At 40.6% G+C, this 17719-nt stretch overlaps 1 protein-coding gene across 1 annotated transcript; it reads left to right on the forward strand.

Annotated features, from left to right (window-relative positions):
* The first annotated feature begins 14124 nt into the window (after positions 1-14124).
* On the forward strand, positions 14125-16884 carry C5H11orf87 (chromosome 5 C11orf87 homolog). Its single transcript, XM_087894660.1, has one exon. The coding sequence runs from the start codon at positions 14271-14273 to the stop codon at positions 14730-14732; it is 462 nt and encodes a 153-aa protein (XP_087750786.1). The 5' UTR covers positions 14125-14270; the 3' UTR covers positions 14733-16884.
* The last annotated feature ends 835 nt before the right edge of the window (positions 16885-17719 follow it).

Here is a 17719-nt window from a genome sequence, read left to right on the forward strand (position 1 = left end):
CAGATTCCTGCTTTGTTCCTAGATTTAATAAGATCATTATAATAGGACAAGCAACATTACAGACATTCAAAATTTGATTTATTTATTCCTTTTCCAAGGTGCAGAAGTTCATCAGCCAGCAAGACCTCTCTGTTTTCTACCTGGGGCAAGTATATAAATCTCTACACAGAAAATATATGCAAACCACCACCATCCCATCATCAATAATCATGAGATTCTGAAAACTGCAGGGAAAACATTATAGCTTTTCGGATTGTTTTGCATTTATTCTGATTGTACTCATTGTCCAAATAAAGAATTTCAGCATGAAATAGTCAGTTCTACTCTGTTTTCTTGGGTTTATGATTGGGTTCATACACAGAGTTAACCCGTGTGTTGCTTAATAATGTTTAATTGAATATTCACTTTTTATTGAATTTTATTTATTTCATATTTTATTGAATATGTCAGCCTCTGCCTTTTTATTGCTTGCTTGCTCAGCTGCCATTGTAACGGGGAGAGGGGGGAGCTGTCTGGATGTCTTGGAGGGGGGGAAGTGAGCTGGTGGAGTAAATGAAAAAAGTTTTCCTCAGCATCTCTGTGCAGCTGGGAAGAGCGCTGATAACCACTCAAGGTCAACCGGCGTGGCATACCACAAGGATGGAACCATCGGAAGTTGCACCCCACATGACCCCTGGGGGGGATGTGGATTGGATAATCCTGACCGGACGATGGGGGGAAGGTTTTAAGGATGCTTTTTATATGTGATTTTCGCGCCTATTACCTCAGACCTTGCTTTTCTTTGGTTGCATTCAGTTCATACTCAGTAAAAGTACCTTTCTCTATGAAAATGGAGTCAGGGTTTTTCTTTCTTGAGTATTGAAAGGAGGCATACCTGACAATTGGCTCGCTTCACACATTATGACCACTACTCAAGTGGTCATAAAAGTATTGAGGAGGCTATTCGCAACACATGGGTTACCAGATAACCACAATTTACCGCAAACCAATTTGAAATATTCCTGGCAACCCAGGGAATAAGACACGCACTATCCACACCTGGGCACCTGTCAACGAATGGGCAGGCAGAACAGATGGTGAGAACAACAAAAGAGACATTAGCCAGGATGGGACCCGGGGAAATTCAAGCAAAATTAGATAAGCTATTAAGCATACAACATATAACACCGAGTGCAACCATCCACAAAAGTCCAGCAGAGTTATTAATGGGAAGGAAATTGAGATCCCAGCTGGACAGATTACACCCCCAATACAACACAGAAACCCCTGTAGATTCCACAAACAATTGTAGATCGTTTCTGGGGGGGATAGAGTATATGCAAAGAATTACAGTGGGAATCCCCTATGGGTACTTGCACAAATAACCCGTTATCCTACCGGGTAGAGACAGAAGATGGCCGAGGGTGGAAGAGACACATAGACCAGCTCTGAGGCTGAATAACAAGGAAGGAACATGACACACAGCCAGAGGCCTCAGAGGGAGAGCGAAGACACCACTGAGAAATAACAGAAGTAGACCAGGCCCTAGACACTACTAGACCAAACACATAGCAACTAGACTCAAATCCAAATAGAGTTCACAACCACTTATCTGAGGTCCCTCAATGAGTTCCAGAAGTTGAAGACACTTCACAGATACTCTCCGAGAATGAGGCAGTAATAATCCAAAAAGAAAGGGCCGCTCTGCCAGACGAGTTTGAGATGGTTCCAGGAGTTCCCACAGGAGAGACAACAGATCCAATCTCTCCGTCCGGAGCCGCCGAGTCGACTGAGCTGCGCAGGTTAGGTCGCACCCCCAAGAGACCCGCCTACTTATGAGATTACATTGCTTGAACAAATCCTGATTGGATAACACTATTCTAGAGGGGAGGGGTGTTAGATATTGAATAGACTGACGTAGGAACCAATCAGTGGTCCGAGAGTCAGCGCGGGAAAAACAAGTGCATGTCAGTAGCTGAAGCTGTGGACAGCTCCTTTTAAAAGGATCTGCCACAGCTCGGTTTGCATTGCTGTTGCTGGAGCTAAATAAAGCGTTTGAACCAGCTATGAGTGTCCTGCTTCTTTTCTCTGCCCACTATTCAACAGTTTTCACTAGGAAAGGCATCACGGGCTGGTCCTTCACTCTTTTCAGGGTTGCCCCGTGGGCCAGATCTAAGCACTCCATGGGTTGTATTCAGCCCACAGGCCTTGAGTTTGACACCCCTGTCCTATACCATTCCAGACAAGTGGCTGTCCAATCTCTTCTTAAAAGCCATCAGTGATGAAGCATCCACAACTTCTGAAGGCAAGTTGTTTAACTGGTTAATTGTTTTCACTGTTAAGAAATTTCTCCTTAGTTTTATGTTGCTTCTCTCATTGATTAATATCCATCCATTGTTTCTTGGCTTGCCTTCTGGTGCTTTGAAAAATTGGTTGACCCCCTCTTTTTTTGTGGTAGCCCCTCAAATATTGGAACACTGCTTTCATGTCAAACCTAGTGCTTCTTTTCACTAGACTAGACAAACCCAATTCTTGGAATTATTCTTCATATATTTTAGTCTCTGTCTCAACTCTTTCCAGAGTCTCTATATTTTTTTTATAATATGGTGACCAAAATTGGATACAGTATTCCAAGTGTGGTCTTACTAAGGCTTTATAAAATGGGACTAATACTTCACATGATCTTGATTCTATTCCTTTGTTAATGCAACCTAGGATTGTGTTGGCTTTTTTGATTGCTGCTTCACAGTGCTGCTCTTGCACACAGAAAGAAAGAAGCAAACAGGAGGGAGGGAGCGGGAGACAGAGGGAGGGAGGGAGAGAGGGGGGAGAGGGAGGGAGGAAGGGAGAGAGAGAGAGAGAGATGCTTCAGCAGCTACCAAAACAGTGATACAAGGATCAGAGAGAGTTACTGGTGAAATCTCTTCTCCTTGAAGAGGTGCCCCAGCCTGAGCCTGGCCCACTCCTCCCCTTTGGCCAAGTTACCATGCATGGCAAGGATTCCTTCCCACCTCCTTCCTGGAATTTAAAACCATGTAGATATTATTCTCCCTGCCTTCTTTTAATCCCTGTTTGTCTATCCTTCTAGCAACCTAGAGTTGGAGATATATTTTGCACTTTGGCTGTGTCCACATAACATGCCAAGTTTGTTTGGGGCTTAGCATGTGGGGTTATCCTGGCTGCAGTGTTAATTTCCCATTGTGAATAAAACTTGGAGGTTGCAAAAAGCAGCTACGCTGCTATACTTCCATCACTCATTGGCCACGTTCCATGGGCAGCAGAGGTCCATTTCCTTCCACTTTTAGTGGAGTCAGGACTTAGTAGATATTCTGTTTCCTGCCCACCAGCTTTTTAAGTCTTCTCATTACCCAGAAATCTGCAACCTCTCTCAAGTTGGCTTGCTATTCCCCCCAGTTTGAAAAGCATTGCCATCAGTCAAACAGACATTATAAGAACTTCGAAGAAAAAAATTGGGTGATTATGTTATCTTAAATATCATGGATGGACACTTGGCTTACTTGTTATACTTCGCATCATCTGCCCTTCACACCAGGTGTATTTCATTACTCTTGAGTTTGACAGGACAGTGAATGTTATCTCCTAGAATATGCTTGGATGCAGCTAATCGTATGCTGCCTGGCAAAAGCAGTCTTTAGATTGGGGAATACTACTGTGTTTCCCTGAAAATAAGACCCTATCTTATATTTTTTTGAACCCTGAAATAAGCGATTGGCCTTATTGTCATGCACTCAAAAACCCAATCAGGGGATGTCTTATTTTGGGGGAAACAGGGTAGTTTCCCTAAAAAAAAGTATGAAGATATTTGCAGTAACAGAGGGCTTTGCTTCATTTGTGACCAAAATTTGCAAAACTCTTCCGGAACTGATATTGGTCCCTTGCTATTAGCAGGTATATTGCATGTGGCACAGGTGGAGCAAAGGTTAATAATTGAGTCAAAATTTTATTTTTATTACTAAAGAAAGCTGCAGTGGTCCAAAGCCATAATGGGGCTATCTGTTGACACATGACATCAGAAAAATTTCAACCTGAAATGTAAGAGATCTATATTGCATCCAGTTTTGGTCGCCACGATATAAAAAAGATGTTGAGAGTCTAGAAAGAGTGCAGAGAAGAGCAGCAAAGATGATTAGGGGACTGGAGGCTAAAACATATGAAGAACGGTTGCAGGAACTGGGTATGTCTAGTTTAATGAAAAGAAGGATTAGGGGAGACATGATAGCAGTCTTCCAATATCTCAGGAGTTGCCACAAAGAAGAGGGAGTCAAACTATTCTTCAAAGCACCTGAGGGTAGAACAGGAAGCAATGAGTGGAAACTAATCAAGGAGAGAAGCAATTTAGAACTAAGGAGAAATTTTCTGACAGAACAATTAATAAGTGGAACAACTTGCCTGCAGAAGTTGTGAATGCTCCAACACTGGAAATTTTTAAGAAGACGTTGGATAACCATTTGTCTGAAGTGGTGTAGGGTTTCCTGCCTGGGCAGGGGGTTGGACTAGAAGACCTCCAAGGTCCCTTCCAACTCTGTTATTCTATTCTATTCTATATGGTAAAGAGTTTGCATTTGGGAAGGGGAGGGGAGGGGTGTAGGGGAGGAAAGGGGTGTGTTGTATGTTTTGTGAACAATATAAATTCCGGGTGAAGATAACCGGTTCTTACAGACTGAAGGTAATAAATATAGAGATGGAAGTGAGATTATGAATTTAATTATGAATGAGCTAAAATATGTGTCAGAAAATAAGAATTGATATCATCTAAGTTGTAAATGGACCCACTGGAGAAGAGCCTAATGCTGGGAACGATTGAGGGCAAAAGAAGAATGGGACGGCAGAGAACAAGGTGGCTGGATGGAGTCACTGAAGCAGTAGGCGTGAGCTTAAATGGACTCCGGGGGGATGGTGGAGGACAGGAAGGCCTGGAGGAACATTGTCCATGGGGTTGCGATGGGTCGGACACGACTTCGCAACTAACAACCACAATAATAACAGCAAAGTTGTAAATGAGCAAGAAAGTAGGAAATTGTCAGCTTCCTCTGGAACCACCTGTGCTCCGCCGAACACTCGACAGAAATAACCAGACTAGTGATAGCTGCATGTTTGTTATTTGTATATAAAGTTTATTTGACCACCTCAAACCAGCCAGACTTTAGGGAGTTTACAGAATTTATATACTAAAAAACAAAATACAAATTCTAAATAACGTTAAATAAAATAGCAAGTAGAGGTGAAAGACTAAAATTATGGAGAGATAGAAAATGATGCCACTCTGTGAAGCTAATCCCCAAAGAAATGCCGTGTTTTCACCTCTTTCTGAGGGGCTGTGAGGATGGAGGCCATCTGTACTTCAGGGAGCAAAGTATTCCATGGATGGGGAGTTGTTACAGAAAATGCTTGCTACTAAAGTTCCTCACACTGTACTTGGGGGTAGTTGGGGGGTCACCAGGGGTGAAATCCAGCAGGTTCTGACAGGTTTTGGAGAACCGGTAGTGGAAATTTTGAGTAGTTCGGAGAACCGGTAGCAGAAATTTTGAGTAGTTCGGAGAACCGGCAAATACTACCTCTGGCTGACCCCAGAGTGGGGTGGGAATGGAGATTTTGCAGTATCCTTCCCCTGGAGTGGGAGGGAATGCGGATTTTGCAGTATTCTTCCCTTGCCACGCCCACCAAGCCATGCCCACAGAACCAGTAGTAAAAAAATTTGGATTTCACCACTGGGGATCACTCAGCAGGCACTCCCTAGTTCTTTGTGTAGGATGTGAGAGAAACTATAGGACTGATATTCAGGTGAATGATGGTAATAAAAAAGCCAGGAATTTGCTGTGAGAAAAATTGAATCGCATTCCAAGTGGATTCTTTTGCATGAAAAAGGTCTATTCACATGTCAGCTCTTCAAGGTAAGTCAAGATTTATCTTATATGTCAGGAGACAGATTCCACAAGGAATGCTGGGACTCCATTTTATTATATAGGATATAACGGAATCTTGAAAGCATAATGGAGACTCTCTTGTCCTCTCTCTGATACCAAAGAGAATGAAGGCTGGTAAGTTTTGACTTTCTTTCTCATGCCAACCTTCCTTTCAAGGCTAAATTAGTGTTTACATCATGGCAGTTGAAAACTTTCATCAAGGCCATCTTCATATTCTCTACAGCATGTTTAATGAATTAATTCATATCCATCAAAACATATACACGGAAAAGGAATAAATCAAATAGTCTGATTTATTTGACTGTCTAGATGAAAGACTGCAAGAATTAGTGAAGGATAAAAGGCTAATCAGAGATTCTGAATGTGGCACATAACATTATTTCGTAGTGTCAGAACTTGGGAAAAATACTTATGTCAGAAAAAAAAAAGAAGTGGAAAAAAAAAAATCCTGCATTGGAAAAAAAAAACATTAGAAAACAAATTAATCTCCAAACCTAACAGGTAGAAAATTGGCATCAGAAGTTTGATATAGAAACTTGGAAACTTGGAAGAGAATTGAATGAATTAATGTTCCAAAGCGCCACAGAAGCGTTTGGAATTATACTGATGAGAAGATGAAAAAATGCTTAATGGAATGCTAAAATAAAAACAAAAGAGGATGGGGGAATTTTTTTTGATTGCTGCAAAAATAAAGACAAGGCAGAAATATGGTGTAATAGAGAAACAGAAAGCAATAATTGCAACGATTATAGTCAAAGAGCACAAGGAATAGGTTTTTGAAAAAATACTTTTGTTTATATGCTATTCTATTCCAAGACACTGACTGTCACAAATACTTAAAAAAATGTGAAATTGAAATGAAACCTATAAACATTAGCATCCGGAGGGAGGAAAGAATTAAAAGTAAATCGTAAATACTATGTGAATATTTGTTGGTTGGTATAATGCAGTACCACTAGAAAAAAAAATGTTAAAATGTGAATCTGATTTGCTTATGGCTTGGTTGTGCAATTTGATTAATACATGTCTGAAAATGGGGCAGCAATTAAATTGATGGTAATTAAAATAATACTGTTAATGTTTTTGTTATTTAATATTTTGTATAAAGGGGAAAATTACAATGGGATAAGTTTATTAAAGATACCTGTGGAAAAGTCTGACAGAAAGGGTCAACAAAGTATCAAACAGCATAACTTGGAAAGAACAATGCAGCTTCCAGTGCGGTATGTGGTACAGAAATCTTTTTTTTTTTTTTTGCTTTCCGGCAGATCTTTGAGAGATAAATGAATGTGAGAAATAGGGTTTGCAGTGTTGATTTAGAGAATGGCTATAATTAAGTTTTGTCACACAGCCAGCCAGATGTTCAGATTGGATTTGGCATTTTTGTCCACCTATCAAGTCCTTCCTAAGGACCTAGGCTAGGCAGATGTAGATGTGTTAAATATATTGTTGCAACATGGAAGCTGTTCCGAGTAAATTATTATTACCAAATTTACTTGCCACCAATTTTGCAGCTTGAAGCAAACCTGAGAGGCTTACAATAAGGTAAAATGTACAAATATCTAAACCATATACAAACATCAAACCAATTGTAAATATGACAACAGATTAAAAATTACATTAATTAAAACAGACTAAAAAGCATAGATTGGGAAGGAGGAGGGGGGTCTCTGTTAGTGCACCAACCACTTCCAGCCAACAGCTTCTCCTTCAGAACCCTGTGCCAGTTGGCAAGGCAGGGTTTTAAGGCTTTTCCTGAAGGTTAAAAGAGAAGGGGGTGGATCTTACTTCCTGTGAGAAGATGTTCCAAAGGACAAGGACTACCGCAGAAAAGGCTCTTCTCCTGGATCTGGCCATCCAAAATTTCTTGGTTGATGGGATCCGCAATAGGCCACTTCTGCCAGCATGAATGGAATGGGCCAATTCCATTGGAGAAAGACGTTTCTGCAGATATCCTGTACCCCTGCCATAAAGGGCTTTAAAGGTAATAACCAACACCTTGAAATGCACTCAGAAGCAGATCGGAAGCCAGTGCAACTTGCATTATGTGCCATCCTAGAAGCTTGCAAAACTGTGCTGCTGCATTCTGGACCAATTGTAGCTTCCATATACTCTTCAAGGGTAGCCCCATGTACAGTGTGTTACAATAATCCAAATGGAAGATGACCAGGGTGTGAGTGACTGAGCACAGGGTCTCACAATCCAGCAAAAAGGCATAATTGTAGATGTTTTGAGGCATAATTCAAATTGTGCTTGAGTTATGAATTGCTTTGCACAAATATGGAATTGAAGTTTGGTTGCTAAATGTGATAAAAGTGATACACAATGTAAGTAATGAATATAAAGGAATAAATGTATGGCATGCTGTATATACTTCAAAACTGAGCTAACGGTAAGACAAAGTTGTGTAATGTCTCCTTGTTGTATTTATGGATAAATGCATCTTACCTGCATGAGTGATGCAGATCTGGTGATGAGAGAAGTGTGTTGTTTGTCAACATGAGTGCAGATAATATTGCATTTTTATGCAGATGATGCTGTATGAAACTGAATGATTTGTAACGAGTATTATGCAGACTGCAGGATGCTGTAAGAGTAGGGTTCTGAAAATTAATGTATCAAAGATAAGGTATTTGTATTTGAAAGGGAAGAATGAGTGAATGATTGCAAGTTAGATATAAATGATGAAAAATTAGAGTAAGTATATGAATTCATGTACAAATGGATGGAAAAAAATATTAAGTCATGAAAGTAGTACTAATAGAAAGGTAGTGGTTAGAATATGGTTTGTTCTTAGGAATGAATGTCAAAAGAAGCTAAATTTTATATGTATGAGCATGCCACTTGTCAGTTTGTCATGCGGAAGGGACATTTAGCATGCCAGGAGAAATGTAAAAGGGAGTTGAATGCAGCGGGGATGGATTACTTAAGAAATGTGTGTGTTAAAACCAAAGGTGGTTGATTCAAGAATAAATAGGCGTTGAAGGAATGTGGACTGAATGCATAGTTATTGATCAGAACAGAAGGAGTACGTTGAAGTTGCTTTGCCTTAGAAAGAATGAATGACACTTCTGAGGAAACAACGGTGGATTGAAAATGACATGAAAAGCAGAGCCAACAACTGCAGCAGAATGAGGAGAAGTCAGCTCCTTAAAAATCCTCTCTGGAGCAAGGAAAGGACCTGTGATTGCCCAAAAGTGCTCCATGCAGTGGCCTTCCATGAGGAAAGGCAGCAGTCTCTAGTTGTTTTAGAGTTTGGGACTCAAGGGAAAGCCATCTTTGCCCAAACCGTAGTTAGGAGCCTTCAAAAGGGCACTCACATATTTCTTTTCTTAATCACTTCTTGAAATTGCTTTTTAATAACTTTAAGAACCTTCGGAAAGTAAGTTTCATTACATCGAGTTTCCCTCTATCCAGGGGTGGGTTCTACTTACCTTTACTACCGGTTCGCCTCGTGCCCGTGCGTGCTCTTCTGCGCATACACAGAAGCTTCTGCGCATGTGCAGATCACTTATGATGATGTCCGGGTCAGTGGGTGGAGCCTCCCGCCAGTTTTACTACCGTTTCTATAGAACCAGTCTGAACTGGGGGCAACCCACCACTGTCTCTATCCTTGGAGAAAGAAGTTTTATGCAAGTTTAAGAACTTATTCTAAAATACAGTAAAATAACATGATGGACATGTATATATGCGTATTTCTTAACATCTGGCTTCATTTTCCTCTCCTTTGTGTCAATATCCACAAACACTGTATAACCCTGCTAATGGAGCACACTATGTGATGCAGCTGAGAATCAAGTGGATTCTCTTCTTAAGGCACAATCACTGCTCTGAAAGTGACCATCGGAGAAGTGGCCTTTTGCCCTGAATATTAATACACATATCATATTGTACTAGAAATTGTGCCATCTCATTTTTGCCACCACCTCTCCATTTCCAGAGGGATGAGAGCTATGATTTCAGTGTGTGTTATCTGCATAACACAAATTGTACTATTCTGGAGAGATATAAGGCTGGAAACAGTCAAGGATTTTTACAAAAGCATTTATTGAAAGTTCAAAAAATGGAAATGGAAACAGCGCAATAGAAATTGTTCACTTTCCTGGAACTAAACGTTGCTATACACTACCCATAAAGAGGACATATAAATACTAATGCAAGACAACAGTCATCTTCTATTAATTTCCTTGCTCTTTCCTAGTTTCCCATTTTTACTATCTTACATCTTCATTTAGGAGGCCATATGTTTTTGTGTAGAAATGTGCACAGTAATAAATGCAAAGTAATATTTACTTAAACATTTCAGGGCACTCTAGGGATAAAACTGAAGCACTTTATCAGCACTGCTGTGGAGATCCACGTGTGTAGAAGAGTGAGCTTTTATGTTGCGTCCTACAATTACATTTGCATCTACATCTACTTGGAGCACTGTACAATCATAAGTTGGTTCACTAGGTATATAATACTTGTTTAATCGGCCATTAAGCCATTTTGGCTTTGATTGCAAAGTAAAGTGTACATTACAGTTAATCAGAAGCTCAATTCTGTCAAGCTAGATGTCATGAATGGCCATCGTTGATTTATATTGTTCAAGCAGTCATTGTTGTGTCCAATTTCAGTACCTGTATACCAGAATCCTGTGGTCCCACCCAAGCACAGTTGGACAGATTCTTTAGATTATTCTCCAGTAGCCCAGTCTAGCTTTTCAATTAGCCAAGCACTATTGCATCTCTCCATCTTCTTGAATTTGGCCTAAGGTTGGCAACAGCATTCTTGAAAAATATGTGAAGATCTTGATCCATATAAGAATCTACTGGCTCCCAGGAAGGCAATTTAAGGTCTGTTATAAGCTTAGTACAACTGCTGGATCTAGATCTCCAGCAATTTTCTAAGAAGTCAATATAGTTAAGCAATTAAAGGAAAATTAGCTCAGTCTAAATACAGTGGTGCATATAATGAAAGCCCATTAAAAAAAATCAACATCAAGGAACTATTCAGTTAAGGAGCTAAGGTTAGTAGTTTTCCCTTGTCAGGCAAGCTTTTAAAAAGAGGAGGGTTTAGTTTATTTTGATTCCTTTTATTTTTGTTCCTGTTTTGTTATGTTTGAACTCTTTCCCTGTTGTTGAGAAGCAGATAAAAAGAAGAAACTTTGATTCATGGAGATCTAGACTTGAGATCAGGAATTCATATCTGCTTTTTCAGGTCTTTCAATGATGCATATATTATGCCATTGTAACCAAATCCATCCATCTTGCTAATGGTTATTCTCTTCTCTTTCTTCCCGCTCCCGCCCAGCATTAGAATCTTCTTCAAAGTATTTGTATAATGTGTTCAAAGTAGGATAATTTGAGCCTGGTCATTTGTGCCTTAAGTGAGAACTCTGGATTGGTTTATTTGATGGTCCATCAGTTTGCATTCTTGGCTATCCATGGTATTCTCAGGAATTTTTTCCAACACCAAAGTTCAAAGTTTTATTTGCTTCTTCAAAGTCCAACTTTTGCCCCCGTAGAGTGTCATAGGGAATACTATGGCTTGCACGATTCAACACAACATTTGAATATATTTTCCAAGATTTTCATGGCTGCTCTATTAAGTAAATGTCTATGGAGATTTTCAGTCATCCAAGTCATGGTTGTCCCAAAGGTGCTTTTTTCAAAAGGCAAGTGGACTTTCTGCTTTTTCTTTGAAGATGTTTCGCTTCTCATCCAAGAAGCTGAAGAGAGAGCTGAAGAAGCGTCTTGAATGAGAAGCAAAACAACTTCAAAGAAAAAACTGCACCTTTGGGCTCTATTAAATACTATTAAGTATTAAGTAAGTCTGGAGTGCCCACTTCTGACTACTTGCTCCTTTACTGTTGATGGGTGATACCAAAAGGCAGATGTCATCTACCACTTTGATAGCTTCATTATTTATATGAATTATATGAATAATTATTTTTGAGGAAAGTCTTTAAGGCAAGTTTTTTAATTCTGGTCAAGGTAGAGATGGAAAGAGGATTGCCATTTGCCTCTTCCCAAGTAAACTAGGATAGAAAAGGTTAGTGGCATCATTATTGAGGCAACTTTGGCGCAGCACAATAGGGTTGGGAGTTTAGAGCCTTCTCATGGGAGCCAGTGGTACCCAGTCTATCTCATCTATGTCTCCATGCTTCATTATTGTCTGCTTCTTTGAATATTTCTTCCTGATGGCGACTCTTGAGGCAGATCCACATGCATCTTATTTGCTAGGCCGTATTGAGATATTCTAGAAAGGAAAACATAAAAGGCAACATGTTTCCAGTACAGGTAATTCTTCACTTACGACCACAATCGAGCCCCAAATTTCTGTTACTAAGCAAGACATTTCTTAAGTGAATTCTGACCCATTTTACAACTTTCCTTGTCACTGAATCAGTGCAGTTGTTAAATTAGTAACACCATTCTCATAAGTGGCTTCTCCATTGATGTCAGAAGGTAACATAAGACGATCCCATAACGCTGGCACATTGCAAGCATCATAAATACGGGTCTGTCGGCAAGCCTCTGAATTTTGATCAGGTGACCGTGGGGATGCTGCAGTGGTCGTTAAGTGTGAAAAACGGTCATCAGCCACTTTCTTCAGCGCCGTTGTAACTTCGAACGGGACCCTAAACCAACTGCTGTACGTTAAAAGGGCAAGAAAAGTCGTAAGGCAGATACGGAGGATCCCGGATCTGCGCTCCTTCCGCCGTGCTGTGAAGACCTTTTTATTCCATCAAGCGGGCTTGGCCTGATCTCTTCCCTTTTTAAATACGTAAATTTTAATCTGTTTTTAAATTATTGGGGCATTTTAATTTGTCTGGGCCAAATAATTTAATTTGATTTTATCGGGTTTTTAAATTTTGTGTATTTATGTATTTTATTGTTGGCTGTTCACCGCCCTGAGTCCTTCGGGAGTAGGGCGGTATACAAATCAAATAAACCTAAACCTAAACCTAAACCTTAACGAATGCCTCCCCTAGCAACATAAATTTGAGGCTCGAAGGCGGCCGTAAATCGAGGAATGCCTGTCGCTTGGCTGAGCCTCCTCACTTCCAAGCAGGGACCGCACTAACTTTTAACCCGAAGTACTTAAGAACTGAAAGCGGGCTCGTTAGTTTTCCCCTCAGTTCTATGCCGCGTTCTATGCCGGAGGGGGAAAAGGGGCGCGCGTGGACCGAAAGACCGCGTCGGGGCGGGCGGGAGGGAGGGAGGGGGCGCCAAAGGAGAGCCCCCCGCTGTGTAGGCGAAGCGACAACTAGGAACATCGGCGGGAAGCGCAGCCAGTCGGAGAGCTTGCCTGCGTGACGTCATCGCCCTGGCTGGCTATAGGCTGAGAGCCCACTTTTTGGCGAGAAGCGGCGGCGGCGGCTTTGCCCGTTTCATTCAGCGCTTTCCGCAGCCCGTGGTCGGGGGCGTCCTTGCCATCTTCCTTTCCCTCGCCCTCCTTCCCGTTCCGCGGACACCAAGGGAGCAGGTGAGCTGAAGAAATCCCCCTTTCTTTTTTTTGTCTTTTGTCTTTCTTTCTTTCTTTCCTTTCTCACGAAGGCTCCGTGCAGCGGGGGCTTCCTCCGAAGGCGCCGCCGGCAGGGGTGGGTGGAGGGGCTTACATAGCTGCCATGCAGGAGGGGGCGGCTGTGCCGGGGGAAGGGGAATTGGGGGGAGAAACCCACCCACAAGCTGCCCAATGTCGAAACTTTCTCAACCTCCAGAACTTGAGGTTCTGGAAATGGTCAGGTAATCCGAGCTAGGTAGCGAGCTGCTGAGTAATTTGGGGTGGGGGGGTGTATGTGGGGATGGGGGGATGGCTGGTGCGGTGTATATAAATGTGAATCTCCGTGACAGTCAGCAATCGTGACCCACGAAATTGCAGGGGCTCTTCCTTCCTTCCTTCCTTTCTTTCTTTCTCTCTCTCTCTCTCTCTTTTTTCTCGGGTGTGGAAGGACAGCCGGGATGAATACAATGCAGCCCTGCAGTTTCTCACCTTTGAAAAAAAAAATCTCGCCTATCGCAGATGGTGCTTTTTTGGGGTTGGGAATCATACTGTGGCTGAAAGGATTAAAAATGGTAATGAAAGCGGGTTGTTTTTTTTGTGTGGGGGGGTTTACTGTTGGTTTGTTTAAGGCATGGAACATTATTTGTTTATTTATTTATTTTCAATCTTCCTTTTCTCCAGCAAAGAAAAATGAGGGAGGTGTGAAGGGCTGGGCAAGGCATTCCCTCCCTTAGCGTAAGGTGGCGTGGATCATCTCGTTGGAGAAATCTGCAGCGGGATCTTTTAGGGGGAAAGGAAAGCAAGCAAGCAAAAAAAAAAAAAAAAGCGCCCAACAACAACCCGAGACCCTCCTCGATGAGTGCGGCGGAGCTGTCCAAAGAGTCCGGCTTCTCCCTGCCCCCCTGCCTTTTGAATAGGACATCTGGCTCTTCCAACGCCAGCGGCACCTGCATCACGCAAATGGGGCAGTTCTTCCAGTCCTTCTCGTCCACTTTTGTCTTGATTGTCTTGGTTGCCCTCATCTGCTGCCTGATTCTGCTCTCCCTGATCACTTTCCACATCCACAAGAGGAAGATGAAGAAGCGGAAAATGCAGAAGGCTCAAGAAGAATACGAACGGGACCACTGCAGCACCAGCACCCAGGCGGGGGATTCGTGTGAAATACCCCAAGGAAAAGAATCACCCAGTCCAGGGAAAATCGCCCAGGATTCTAGTATCCCTTCTCCTTCTGCTCCGGAAGCCCAAAATCCCCATCCGGAAAGATTGGATTTGGAAACAGATACTCCTGGGCTCTTGCAAACAGTGGTATTGTCTTGATTTTGTTGACTTCTGTTTGTGGGGACCTCACCAAAAGACTTTGTTTTTGTTTTTTGGTGTTTGTATATATTTGAGTGGCTATTATTATAACCTTGAAGATAATGATGATTATTGATAATATATATGAAAGAACTAACCGACCCATCAGTATTCAAACGCATGTCAAATTAAATTGTGTTCTTCAATTACTTTTTTTTTTTTTTTTTTGGTTCTTGCAAACAGAAGAATGGGTCTTTTCTTTTTCAAGTGGAGAAGACGAGGAAAAACTGCCCAATGCTACCAAATATAAAACAATATTCCTTGAAACCAATGGTGCAGGCTTTACTGTTGGGATGTACATACAGAAATGTTTCCGATTATATATTACAGTAAATTTACATTTCATTCTTTTGGGATGGGTGGGTTAAACAAACATATGGTATTGAAAGGACTGGGTTTAAATCTACTGACAATAATGAGAAGCTTGAGGAAGAGTTTGGCAAGTTTTATGCAAAGGAAGATCTATTTCTAATGGTGCATTTGAAACCGTGTCCTGGGACTTGACAATGGGGAGACTTAGTGGTTAGTCCAATTTGACACAATCAAGAATGCATTAACCTTTTTGTGAAATCTGTAATCTGTTCTCTCTTCCTCCTCTGCTTTTCCAACTCTTCGACTTTCAATTTTAGAGATTAGCTTTTGTTTCCCTTTTGTAGGATCATTATCTAAGTTTAGAAATGATCTCCACCTTCAAACCATCTCCACAATCCTCTTTTTTTGGGCGGGAAATGACTTTTTTTCCTCTTTCTCTGCAGTATTACATACCCTATGTTTTGCAAACTGCGAATGCAGAACAATTGAGCTATGCTTGTGTATCTATATTGATAAGAGAGAACGGAGTTATTACTTCGTAGGAATGTTTTGGGATGTACCTGTCTCTCTTTAAGGCTTTGGGTTTTTTTTAAGTGTATCAGCATTTTTCTTACATTAAATCTGGATCAAGATACCTTTTCAATGACTAACACCAAGGTGATGTACAGTAATTTGTTTTACCATCCGATATTGGCACTCTGGAACACCCACCCGATACATCTTGTGAACTGTCCTCTGCAATACGTTCTGGTTCAACCAGACTTACATTTTGCCCTATCGAAAACCAACTTCAGCGTTGATGTAGTATTGAGCTGTCTTCTACTGTCCTGATTAGACGATATATTTGGTTTTTTTCTCTAAATGAACACAATGCAATGGAAGCATACCTCTGTTCCCCTCCCCACGGATCTCTCTCGTGAATCTGGACTATAGAGGTTTGGTGTTAAGGTACCATCTATTAAAAACAGGAATGCATTTTAAAAAAGACTGCTGTGTTTTTAAACCCCCACCCCCCAAAGAAATAATCCTTCCTTGCTTGTGGAAACTGAATGAGTAGTTCATTGTGCTGTATGTTTGTTAATATTAATAATAAGGAGAACAATTCTGTTTCCATTAAACCCTTTGAAGTGCCATTAATTTTAGTTGAAGAGACTTAACCTTAGGGCACAATCTTCCATTCATAAACGTGGAACTAAGATTTTGCATTGAAAGATGCAAAGGAAACATTCACAGGACTATGCTGTAACTATCTAATCCTAGTATTCATAACTGTACTTCGGTTCTCAACCAACCATAGAGCTCACGTGGATGACATTGGATCACTCTTTCTCTCCCAGACCAGACTGCTTTGCAGGGTTGTTGTAGGGATAACTTTAGGAGAGATCTGCCAAGATGAGCCTTGAGCTCCTAGAAAAAAAGACAGAACATAAATGCAATAAATAACAATATTTAAATGGGTTTAACTTTACATAACTGTACTTAAGTTGGGTGGCTTTTTTTAAAAAAATGAACCTTTTCTTTTAATTAAAAAGTTACTTCAAAAATAAATTTTACTTGATTAAATATTTATTTATCTGATTACCATAGCCACCCATTGTGTATTTAATACATAAGTTATTATATGATCAGTAGGTCCATAAGTTGGTGAACTAACGCTCCTAAAATTTCTTCTGTATGACATCCAGCTAAATACTAGGTGCATCGTAATTAATATCAAATATACTGCAAAACAATAGAAGAGCTGTTTCACAGACAAACGTTCAGAAATAAAAACTAATACGATACAATGTTCTATCTTTAATATTGTTCTGCCTGCTGTTTTTCCCCTGTGGTGATTGAAACTGATTTTTTAAAAGCAAGATTATGTACATTTCGATAATTCAATTGTAATACTTTAGAAGATCATTGGTGGGTAGAATTCTTAAGAGAATAATAGCACAAATCTAAACATACAATATTTACAATGCCATTATGGCATCAAAATGCAAGGAATTCAGTATCGCTTATTTTTCTTTGCTTCTTGGGTTTTCCTTTCACTCTTGACCAATTAGACTGAAAAATTGCTGCTGACTGAAATGTCTTTCTAGTGCTTAGAATCAAAAAACTAGAAGGAGCCATTCAGATAACTGAGCCCAACCCCTGCAGAAATCCCAATTAACTCTGCTTGACAGGTATTTATCTTGAATATATCCAATGAAAGGAAGCCCAGCACCTCTTTCTGAATTTGGTTCTAGTGTCAAACTTTACTGGTCAAAGGTTTTGCTGGCATTTAATGGAAATCTGCCTTGCTGTAATTTAAACTCACTGTAGGAAAGGATCATGGACATCCTTGGTGTGACTCCTTTTTAGGTATTACAAGACGGTTAGAGTTGTTGGGTTATCTTTTCTCAAAGCTAAACTTCGCCAGTTCCTTTATCTCCCCTTGTTCTTTATTGTTCTTGCTGTTACCATTCTCTGCACCTATTCCTATATGTCACAGGTCTTTTGTAGTAGATTAAAGTATCCATAAAATTCAAGGCTGTTGAAGGATATGGTTCTTTTAATGCAACTTATCTATCCTCAGTGAAAATAGTTCAGAAGCTTAGGATGGTACATCTTCTTTCTGGCATTTTTATTTATTCATCCCTTTTTAGTTC

This window comes from Pantherophis guttatus, chromosome 5 (assembly GCF_059756535.1).
Source record: "Pantherophis guttatus breed Tessera chromosome 5, ASM5975653v1, whole genome shotgun sequence".
Lineage (NCBI taxonomy): Eukaryota > Metazoa > Chordata > Lepidosauria > Squamata > Colubridae > Pantherophis > Pantherophis guttatus.

What these genes read in the sequence shown, in the direction of transcription:
- C5H11orf87 (XM_087894660.1), top strand. Translation starts at nt 14,271, where the DNA reads ATGAGTGCGGCGGAGCTGTCCAAAGAGTCCGGCTTCTCCCTGCCCCCC.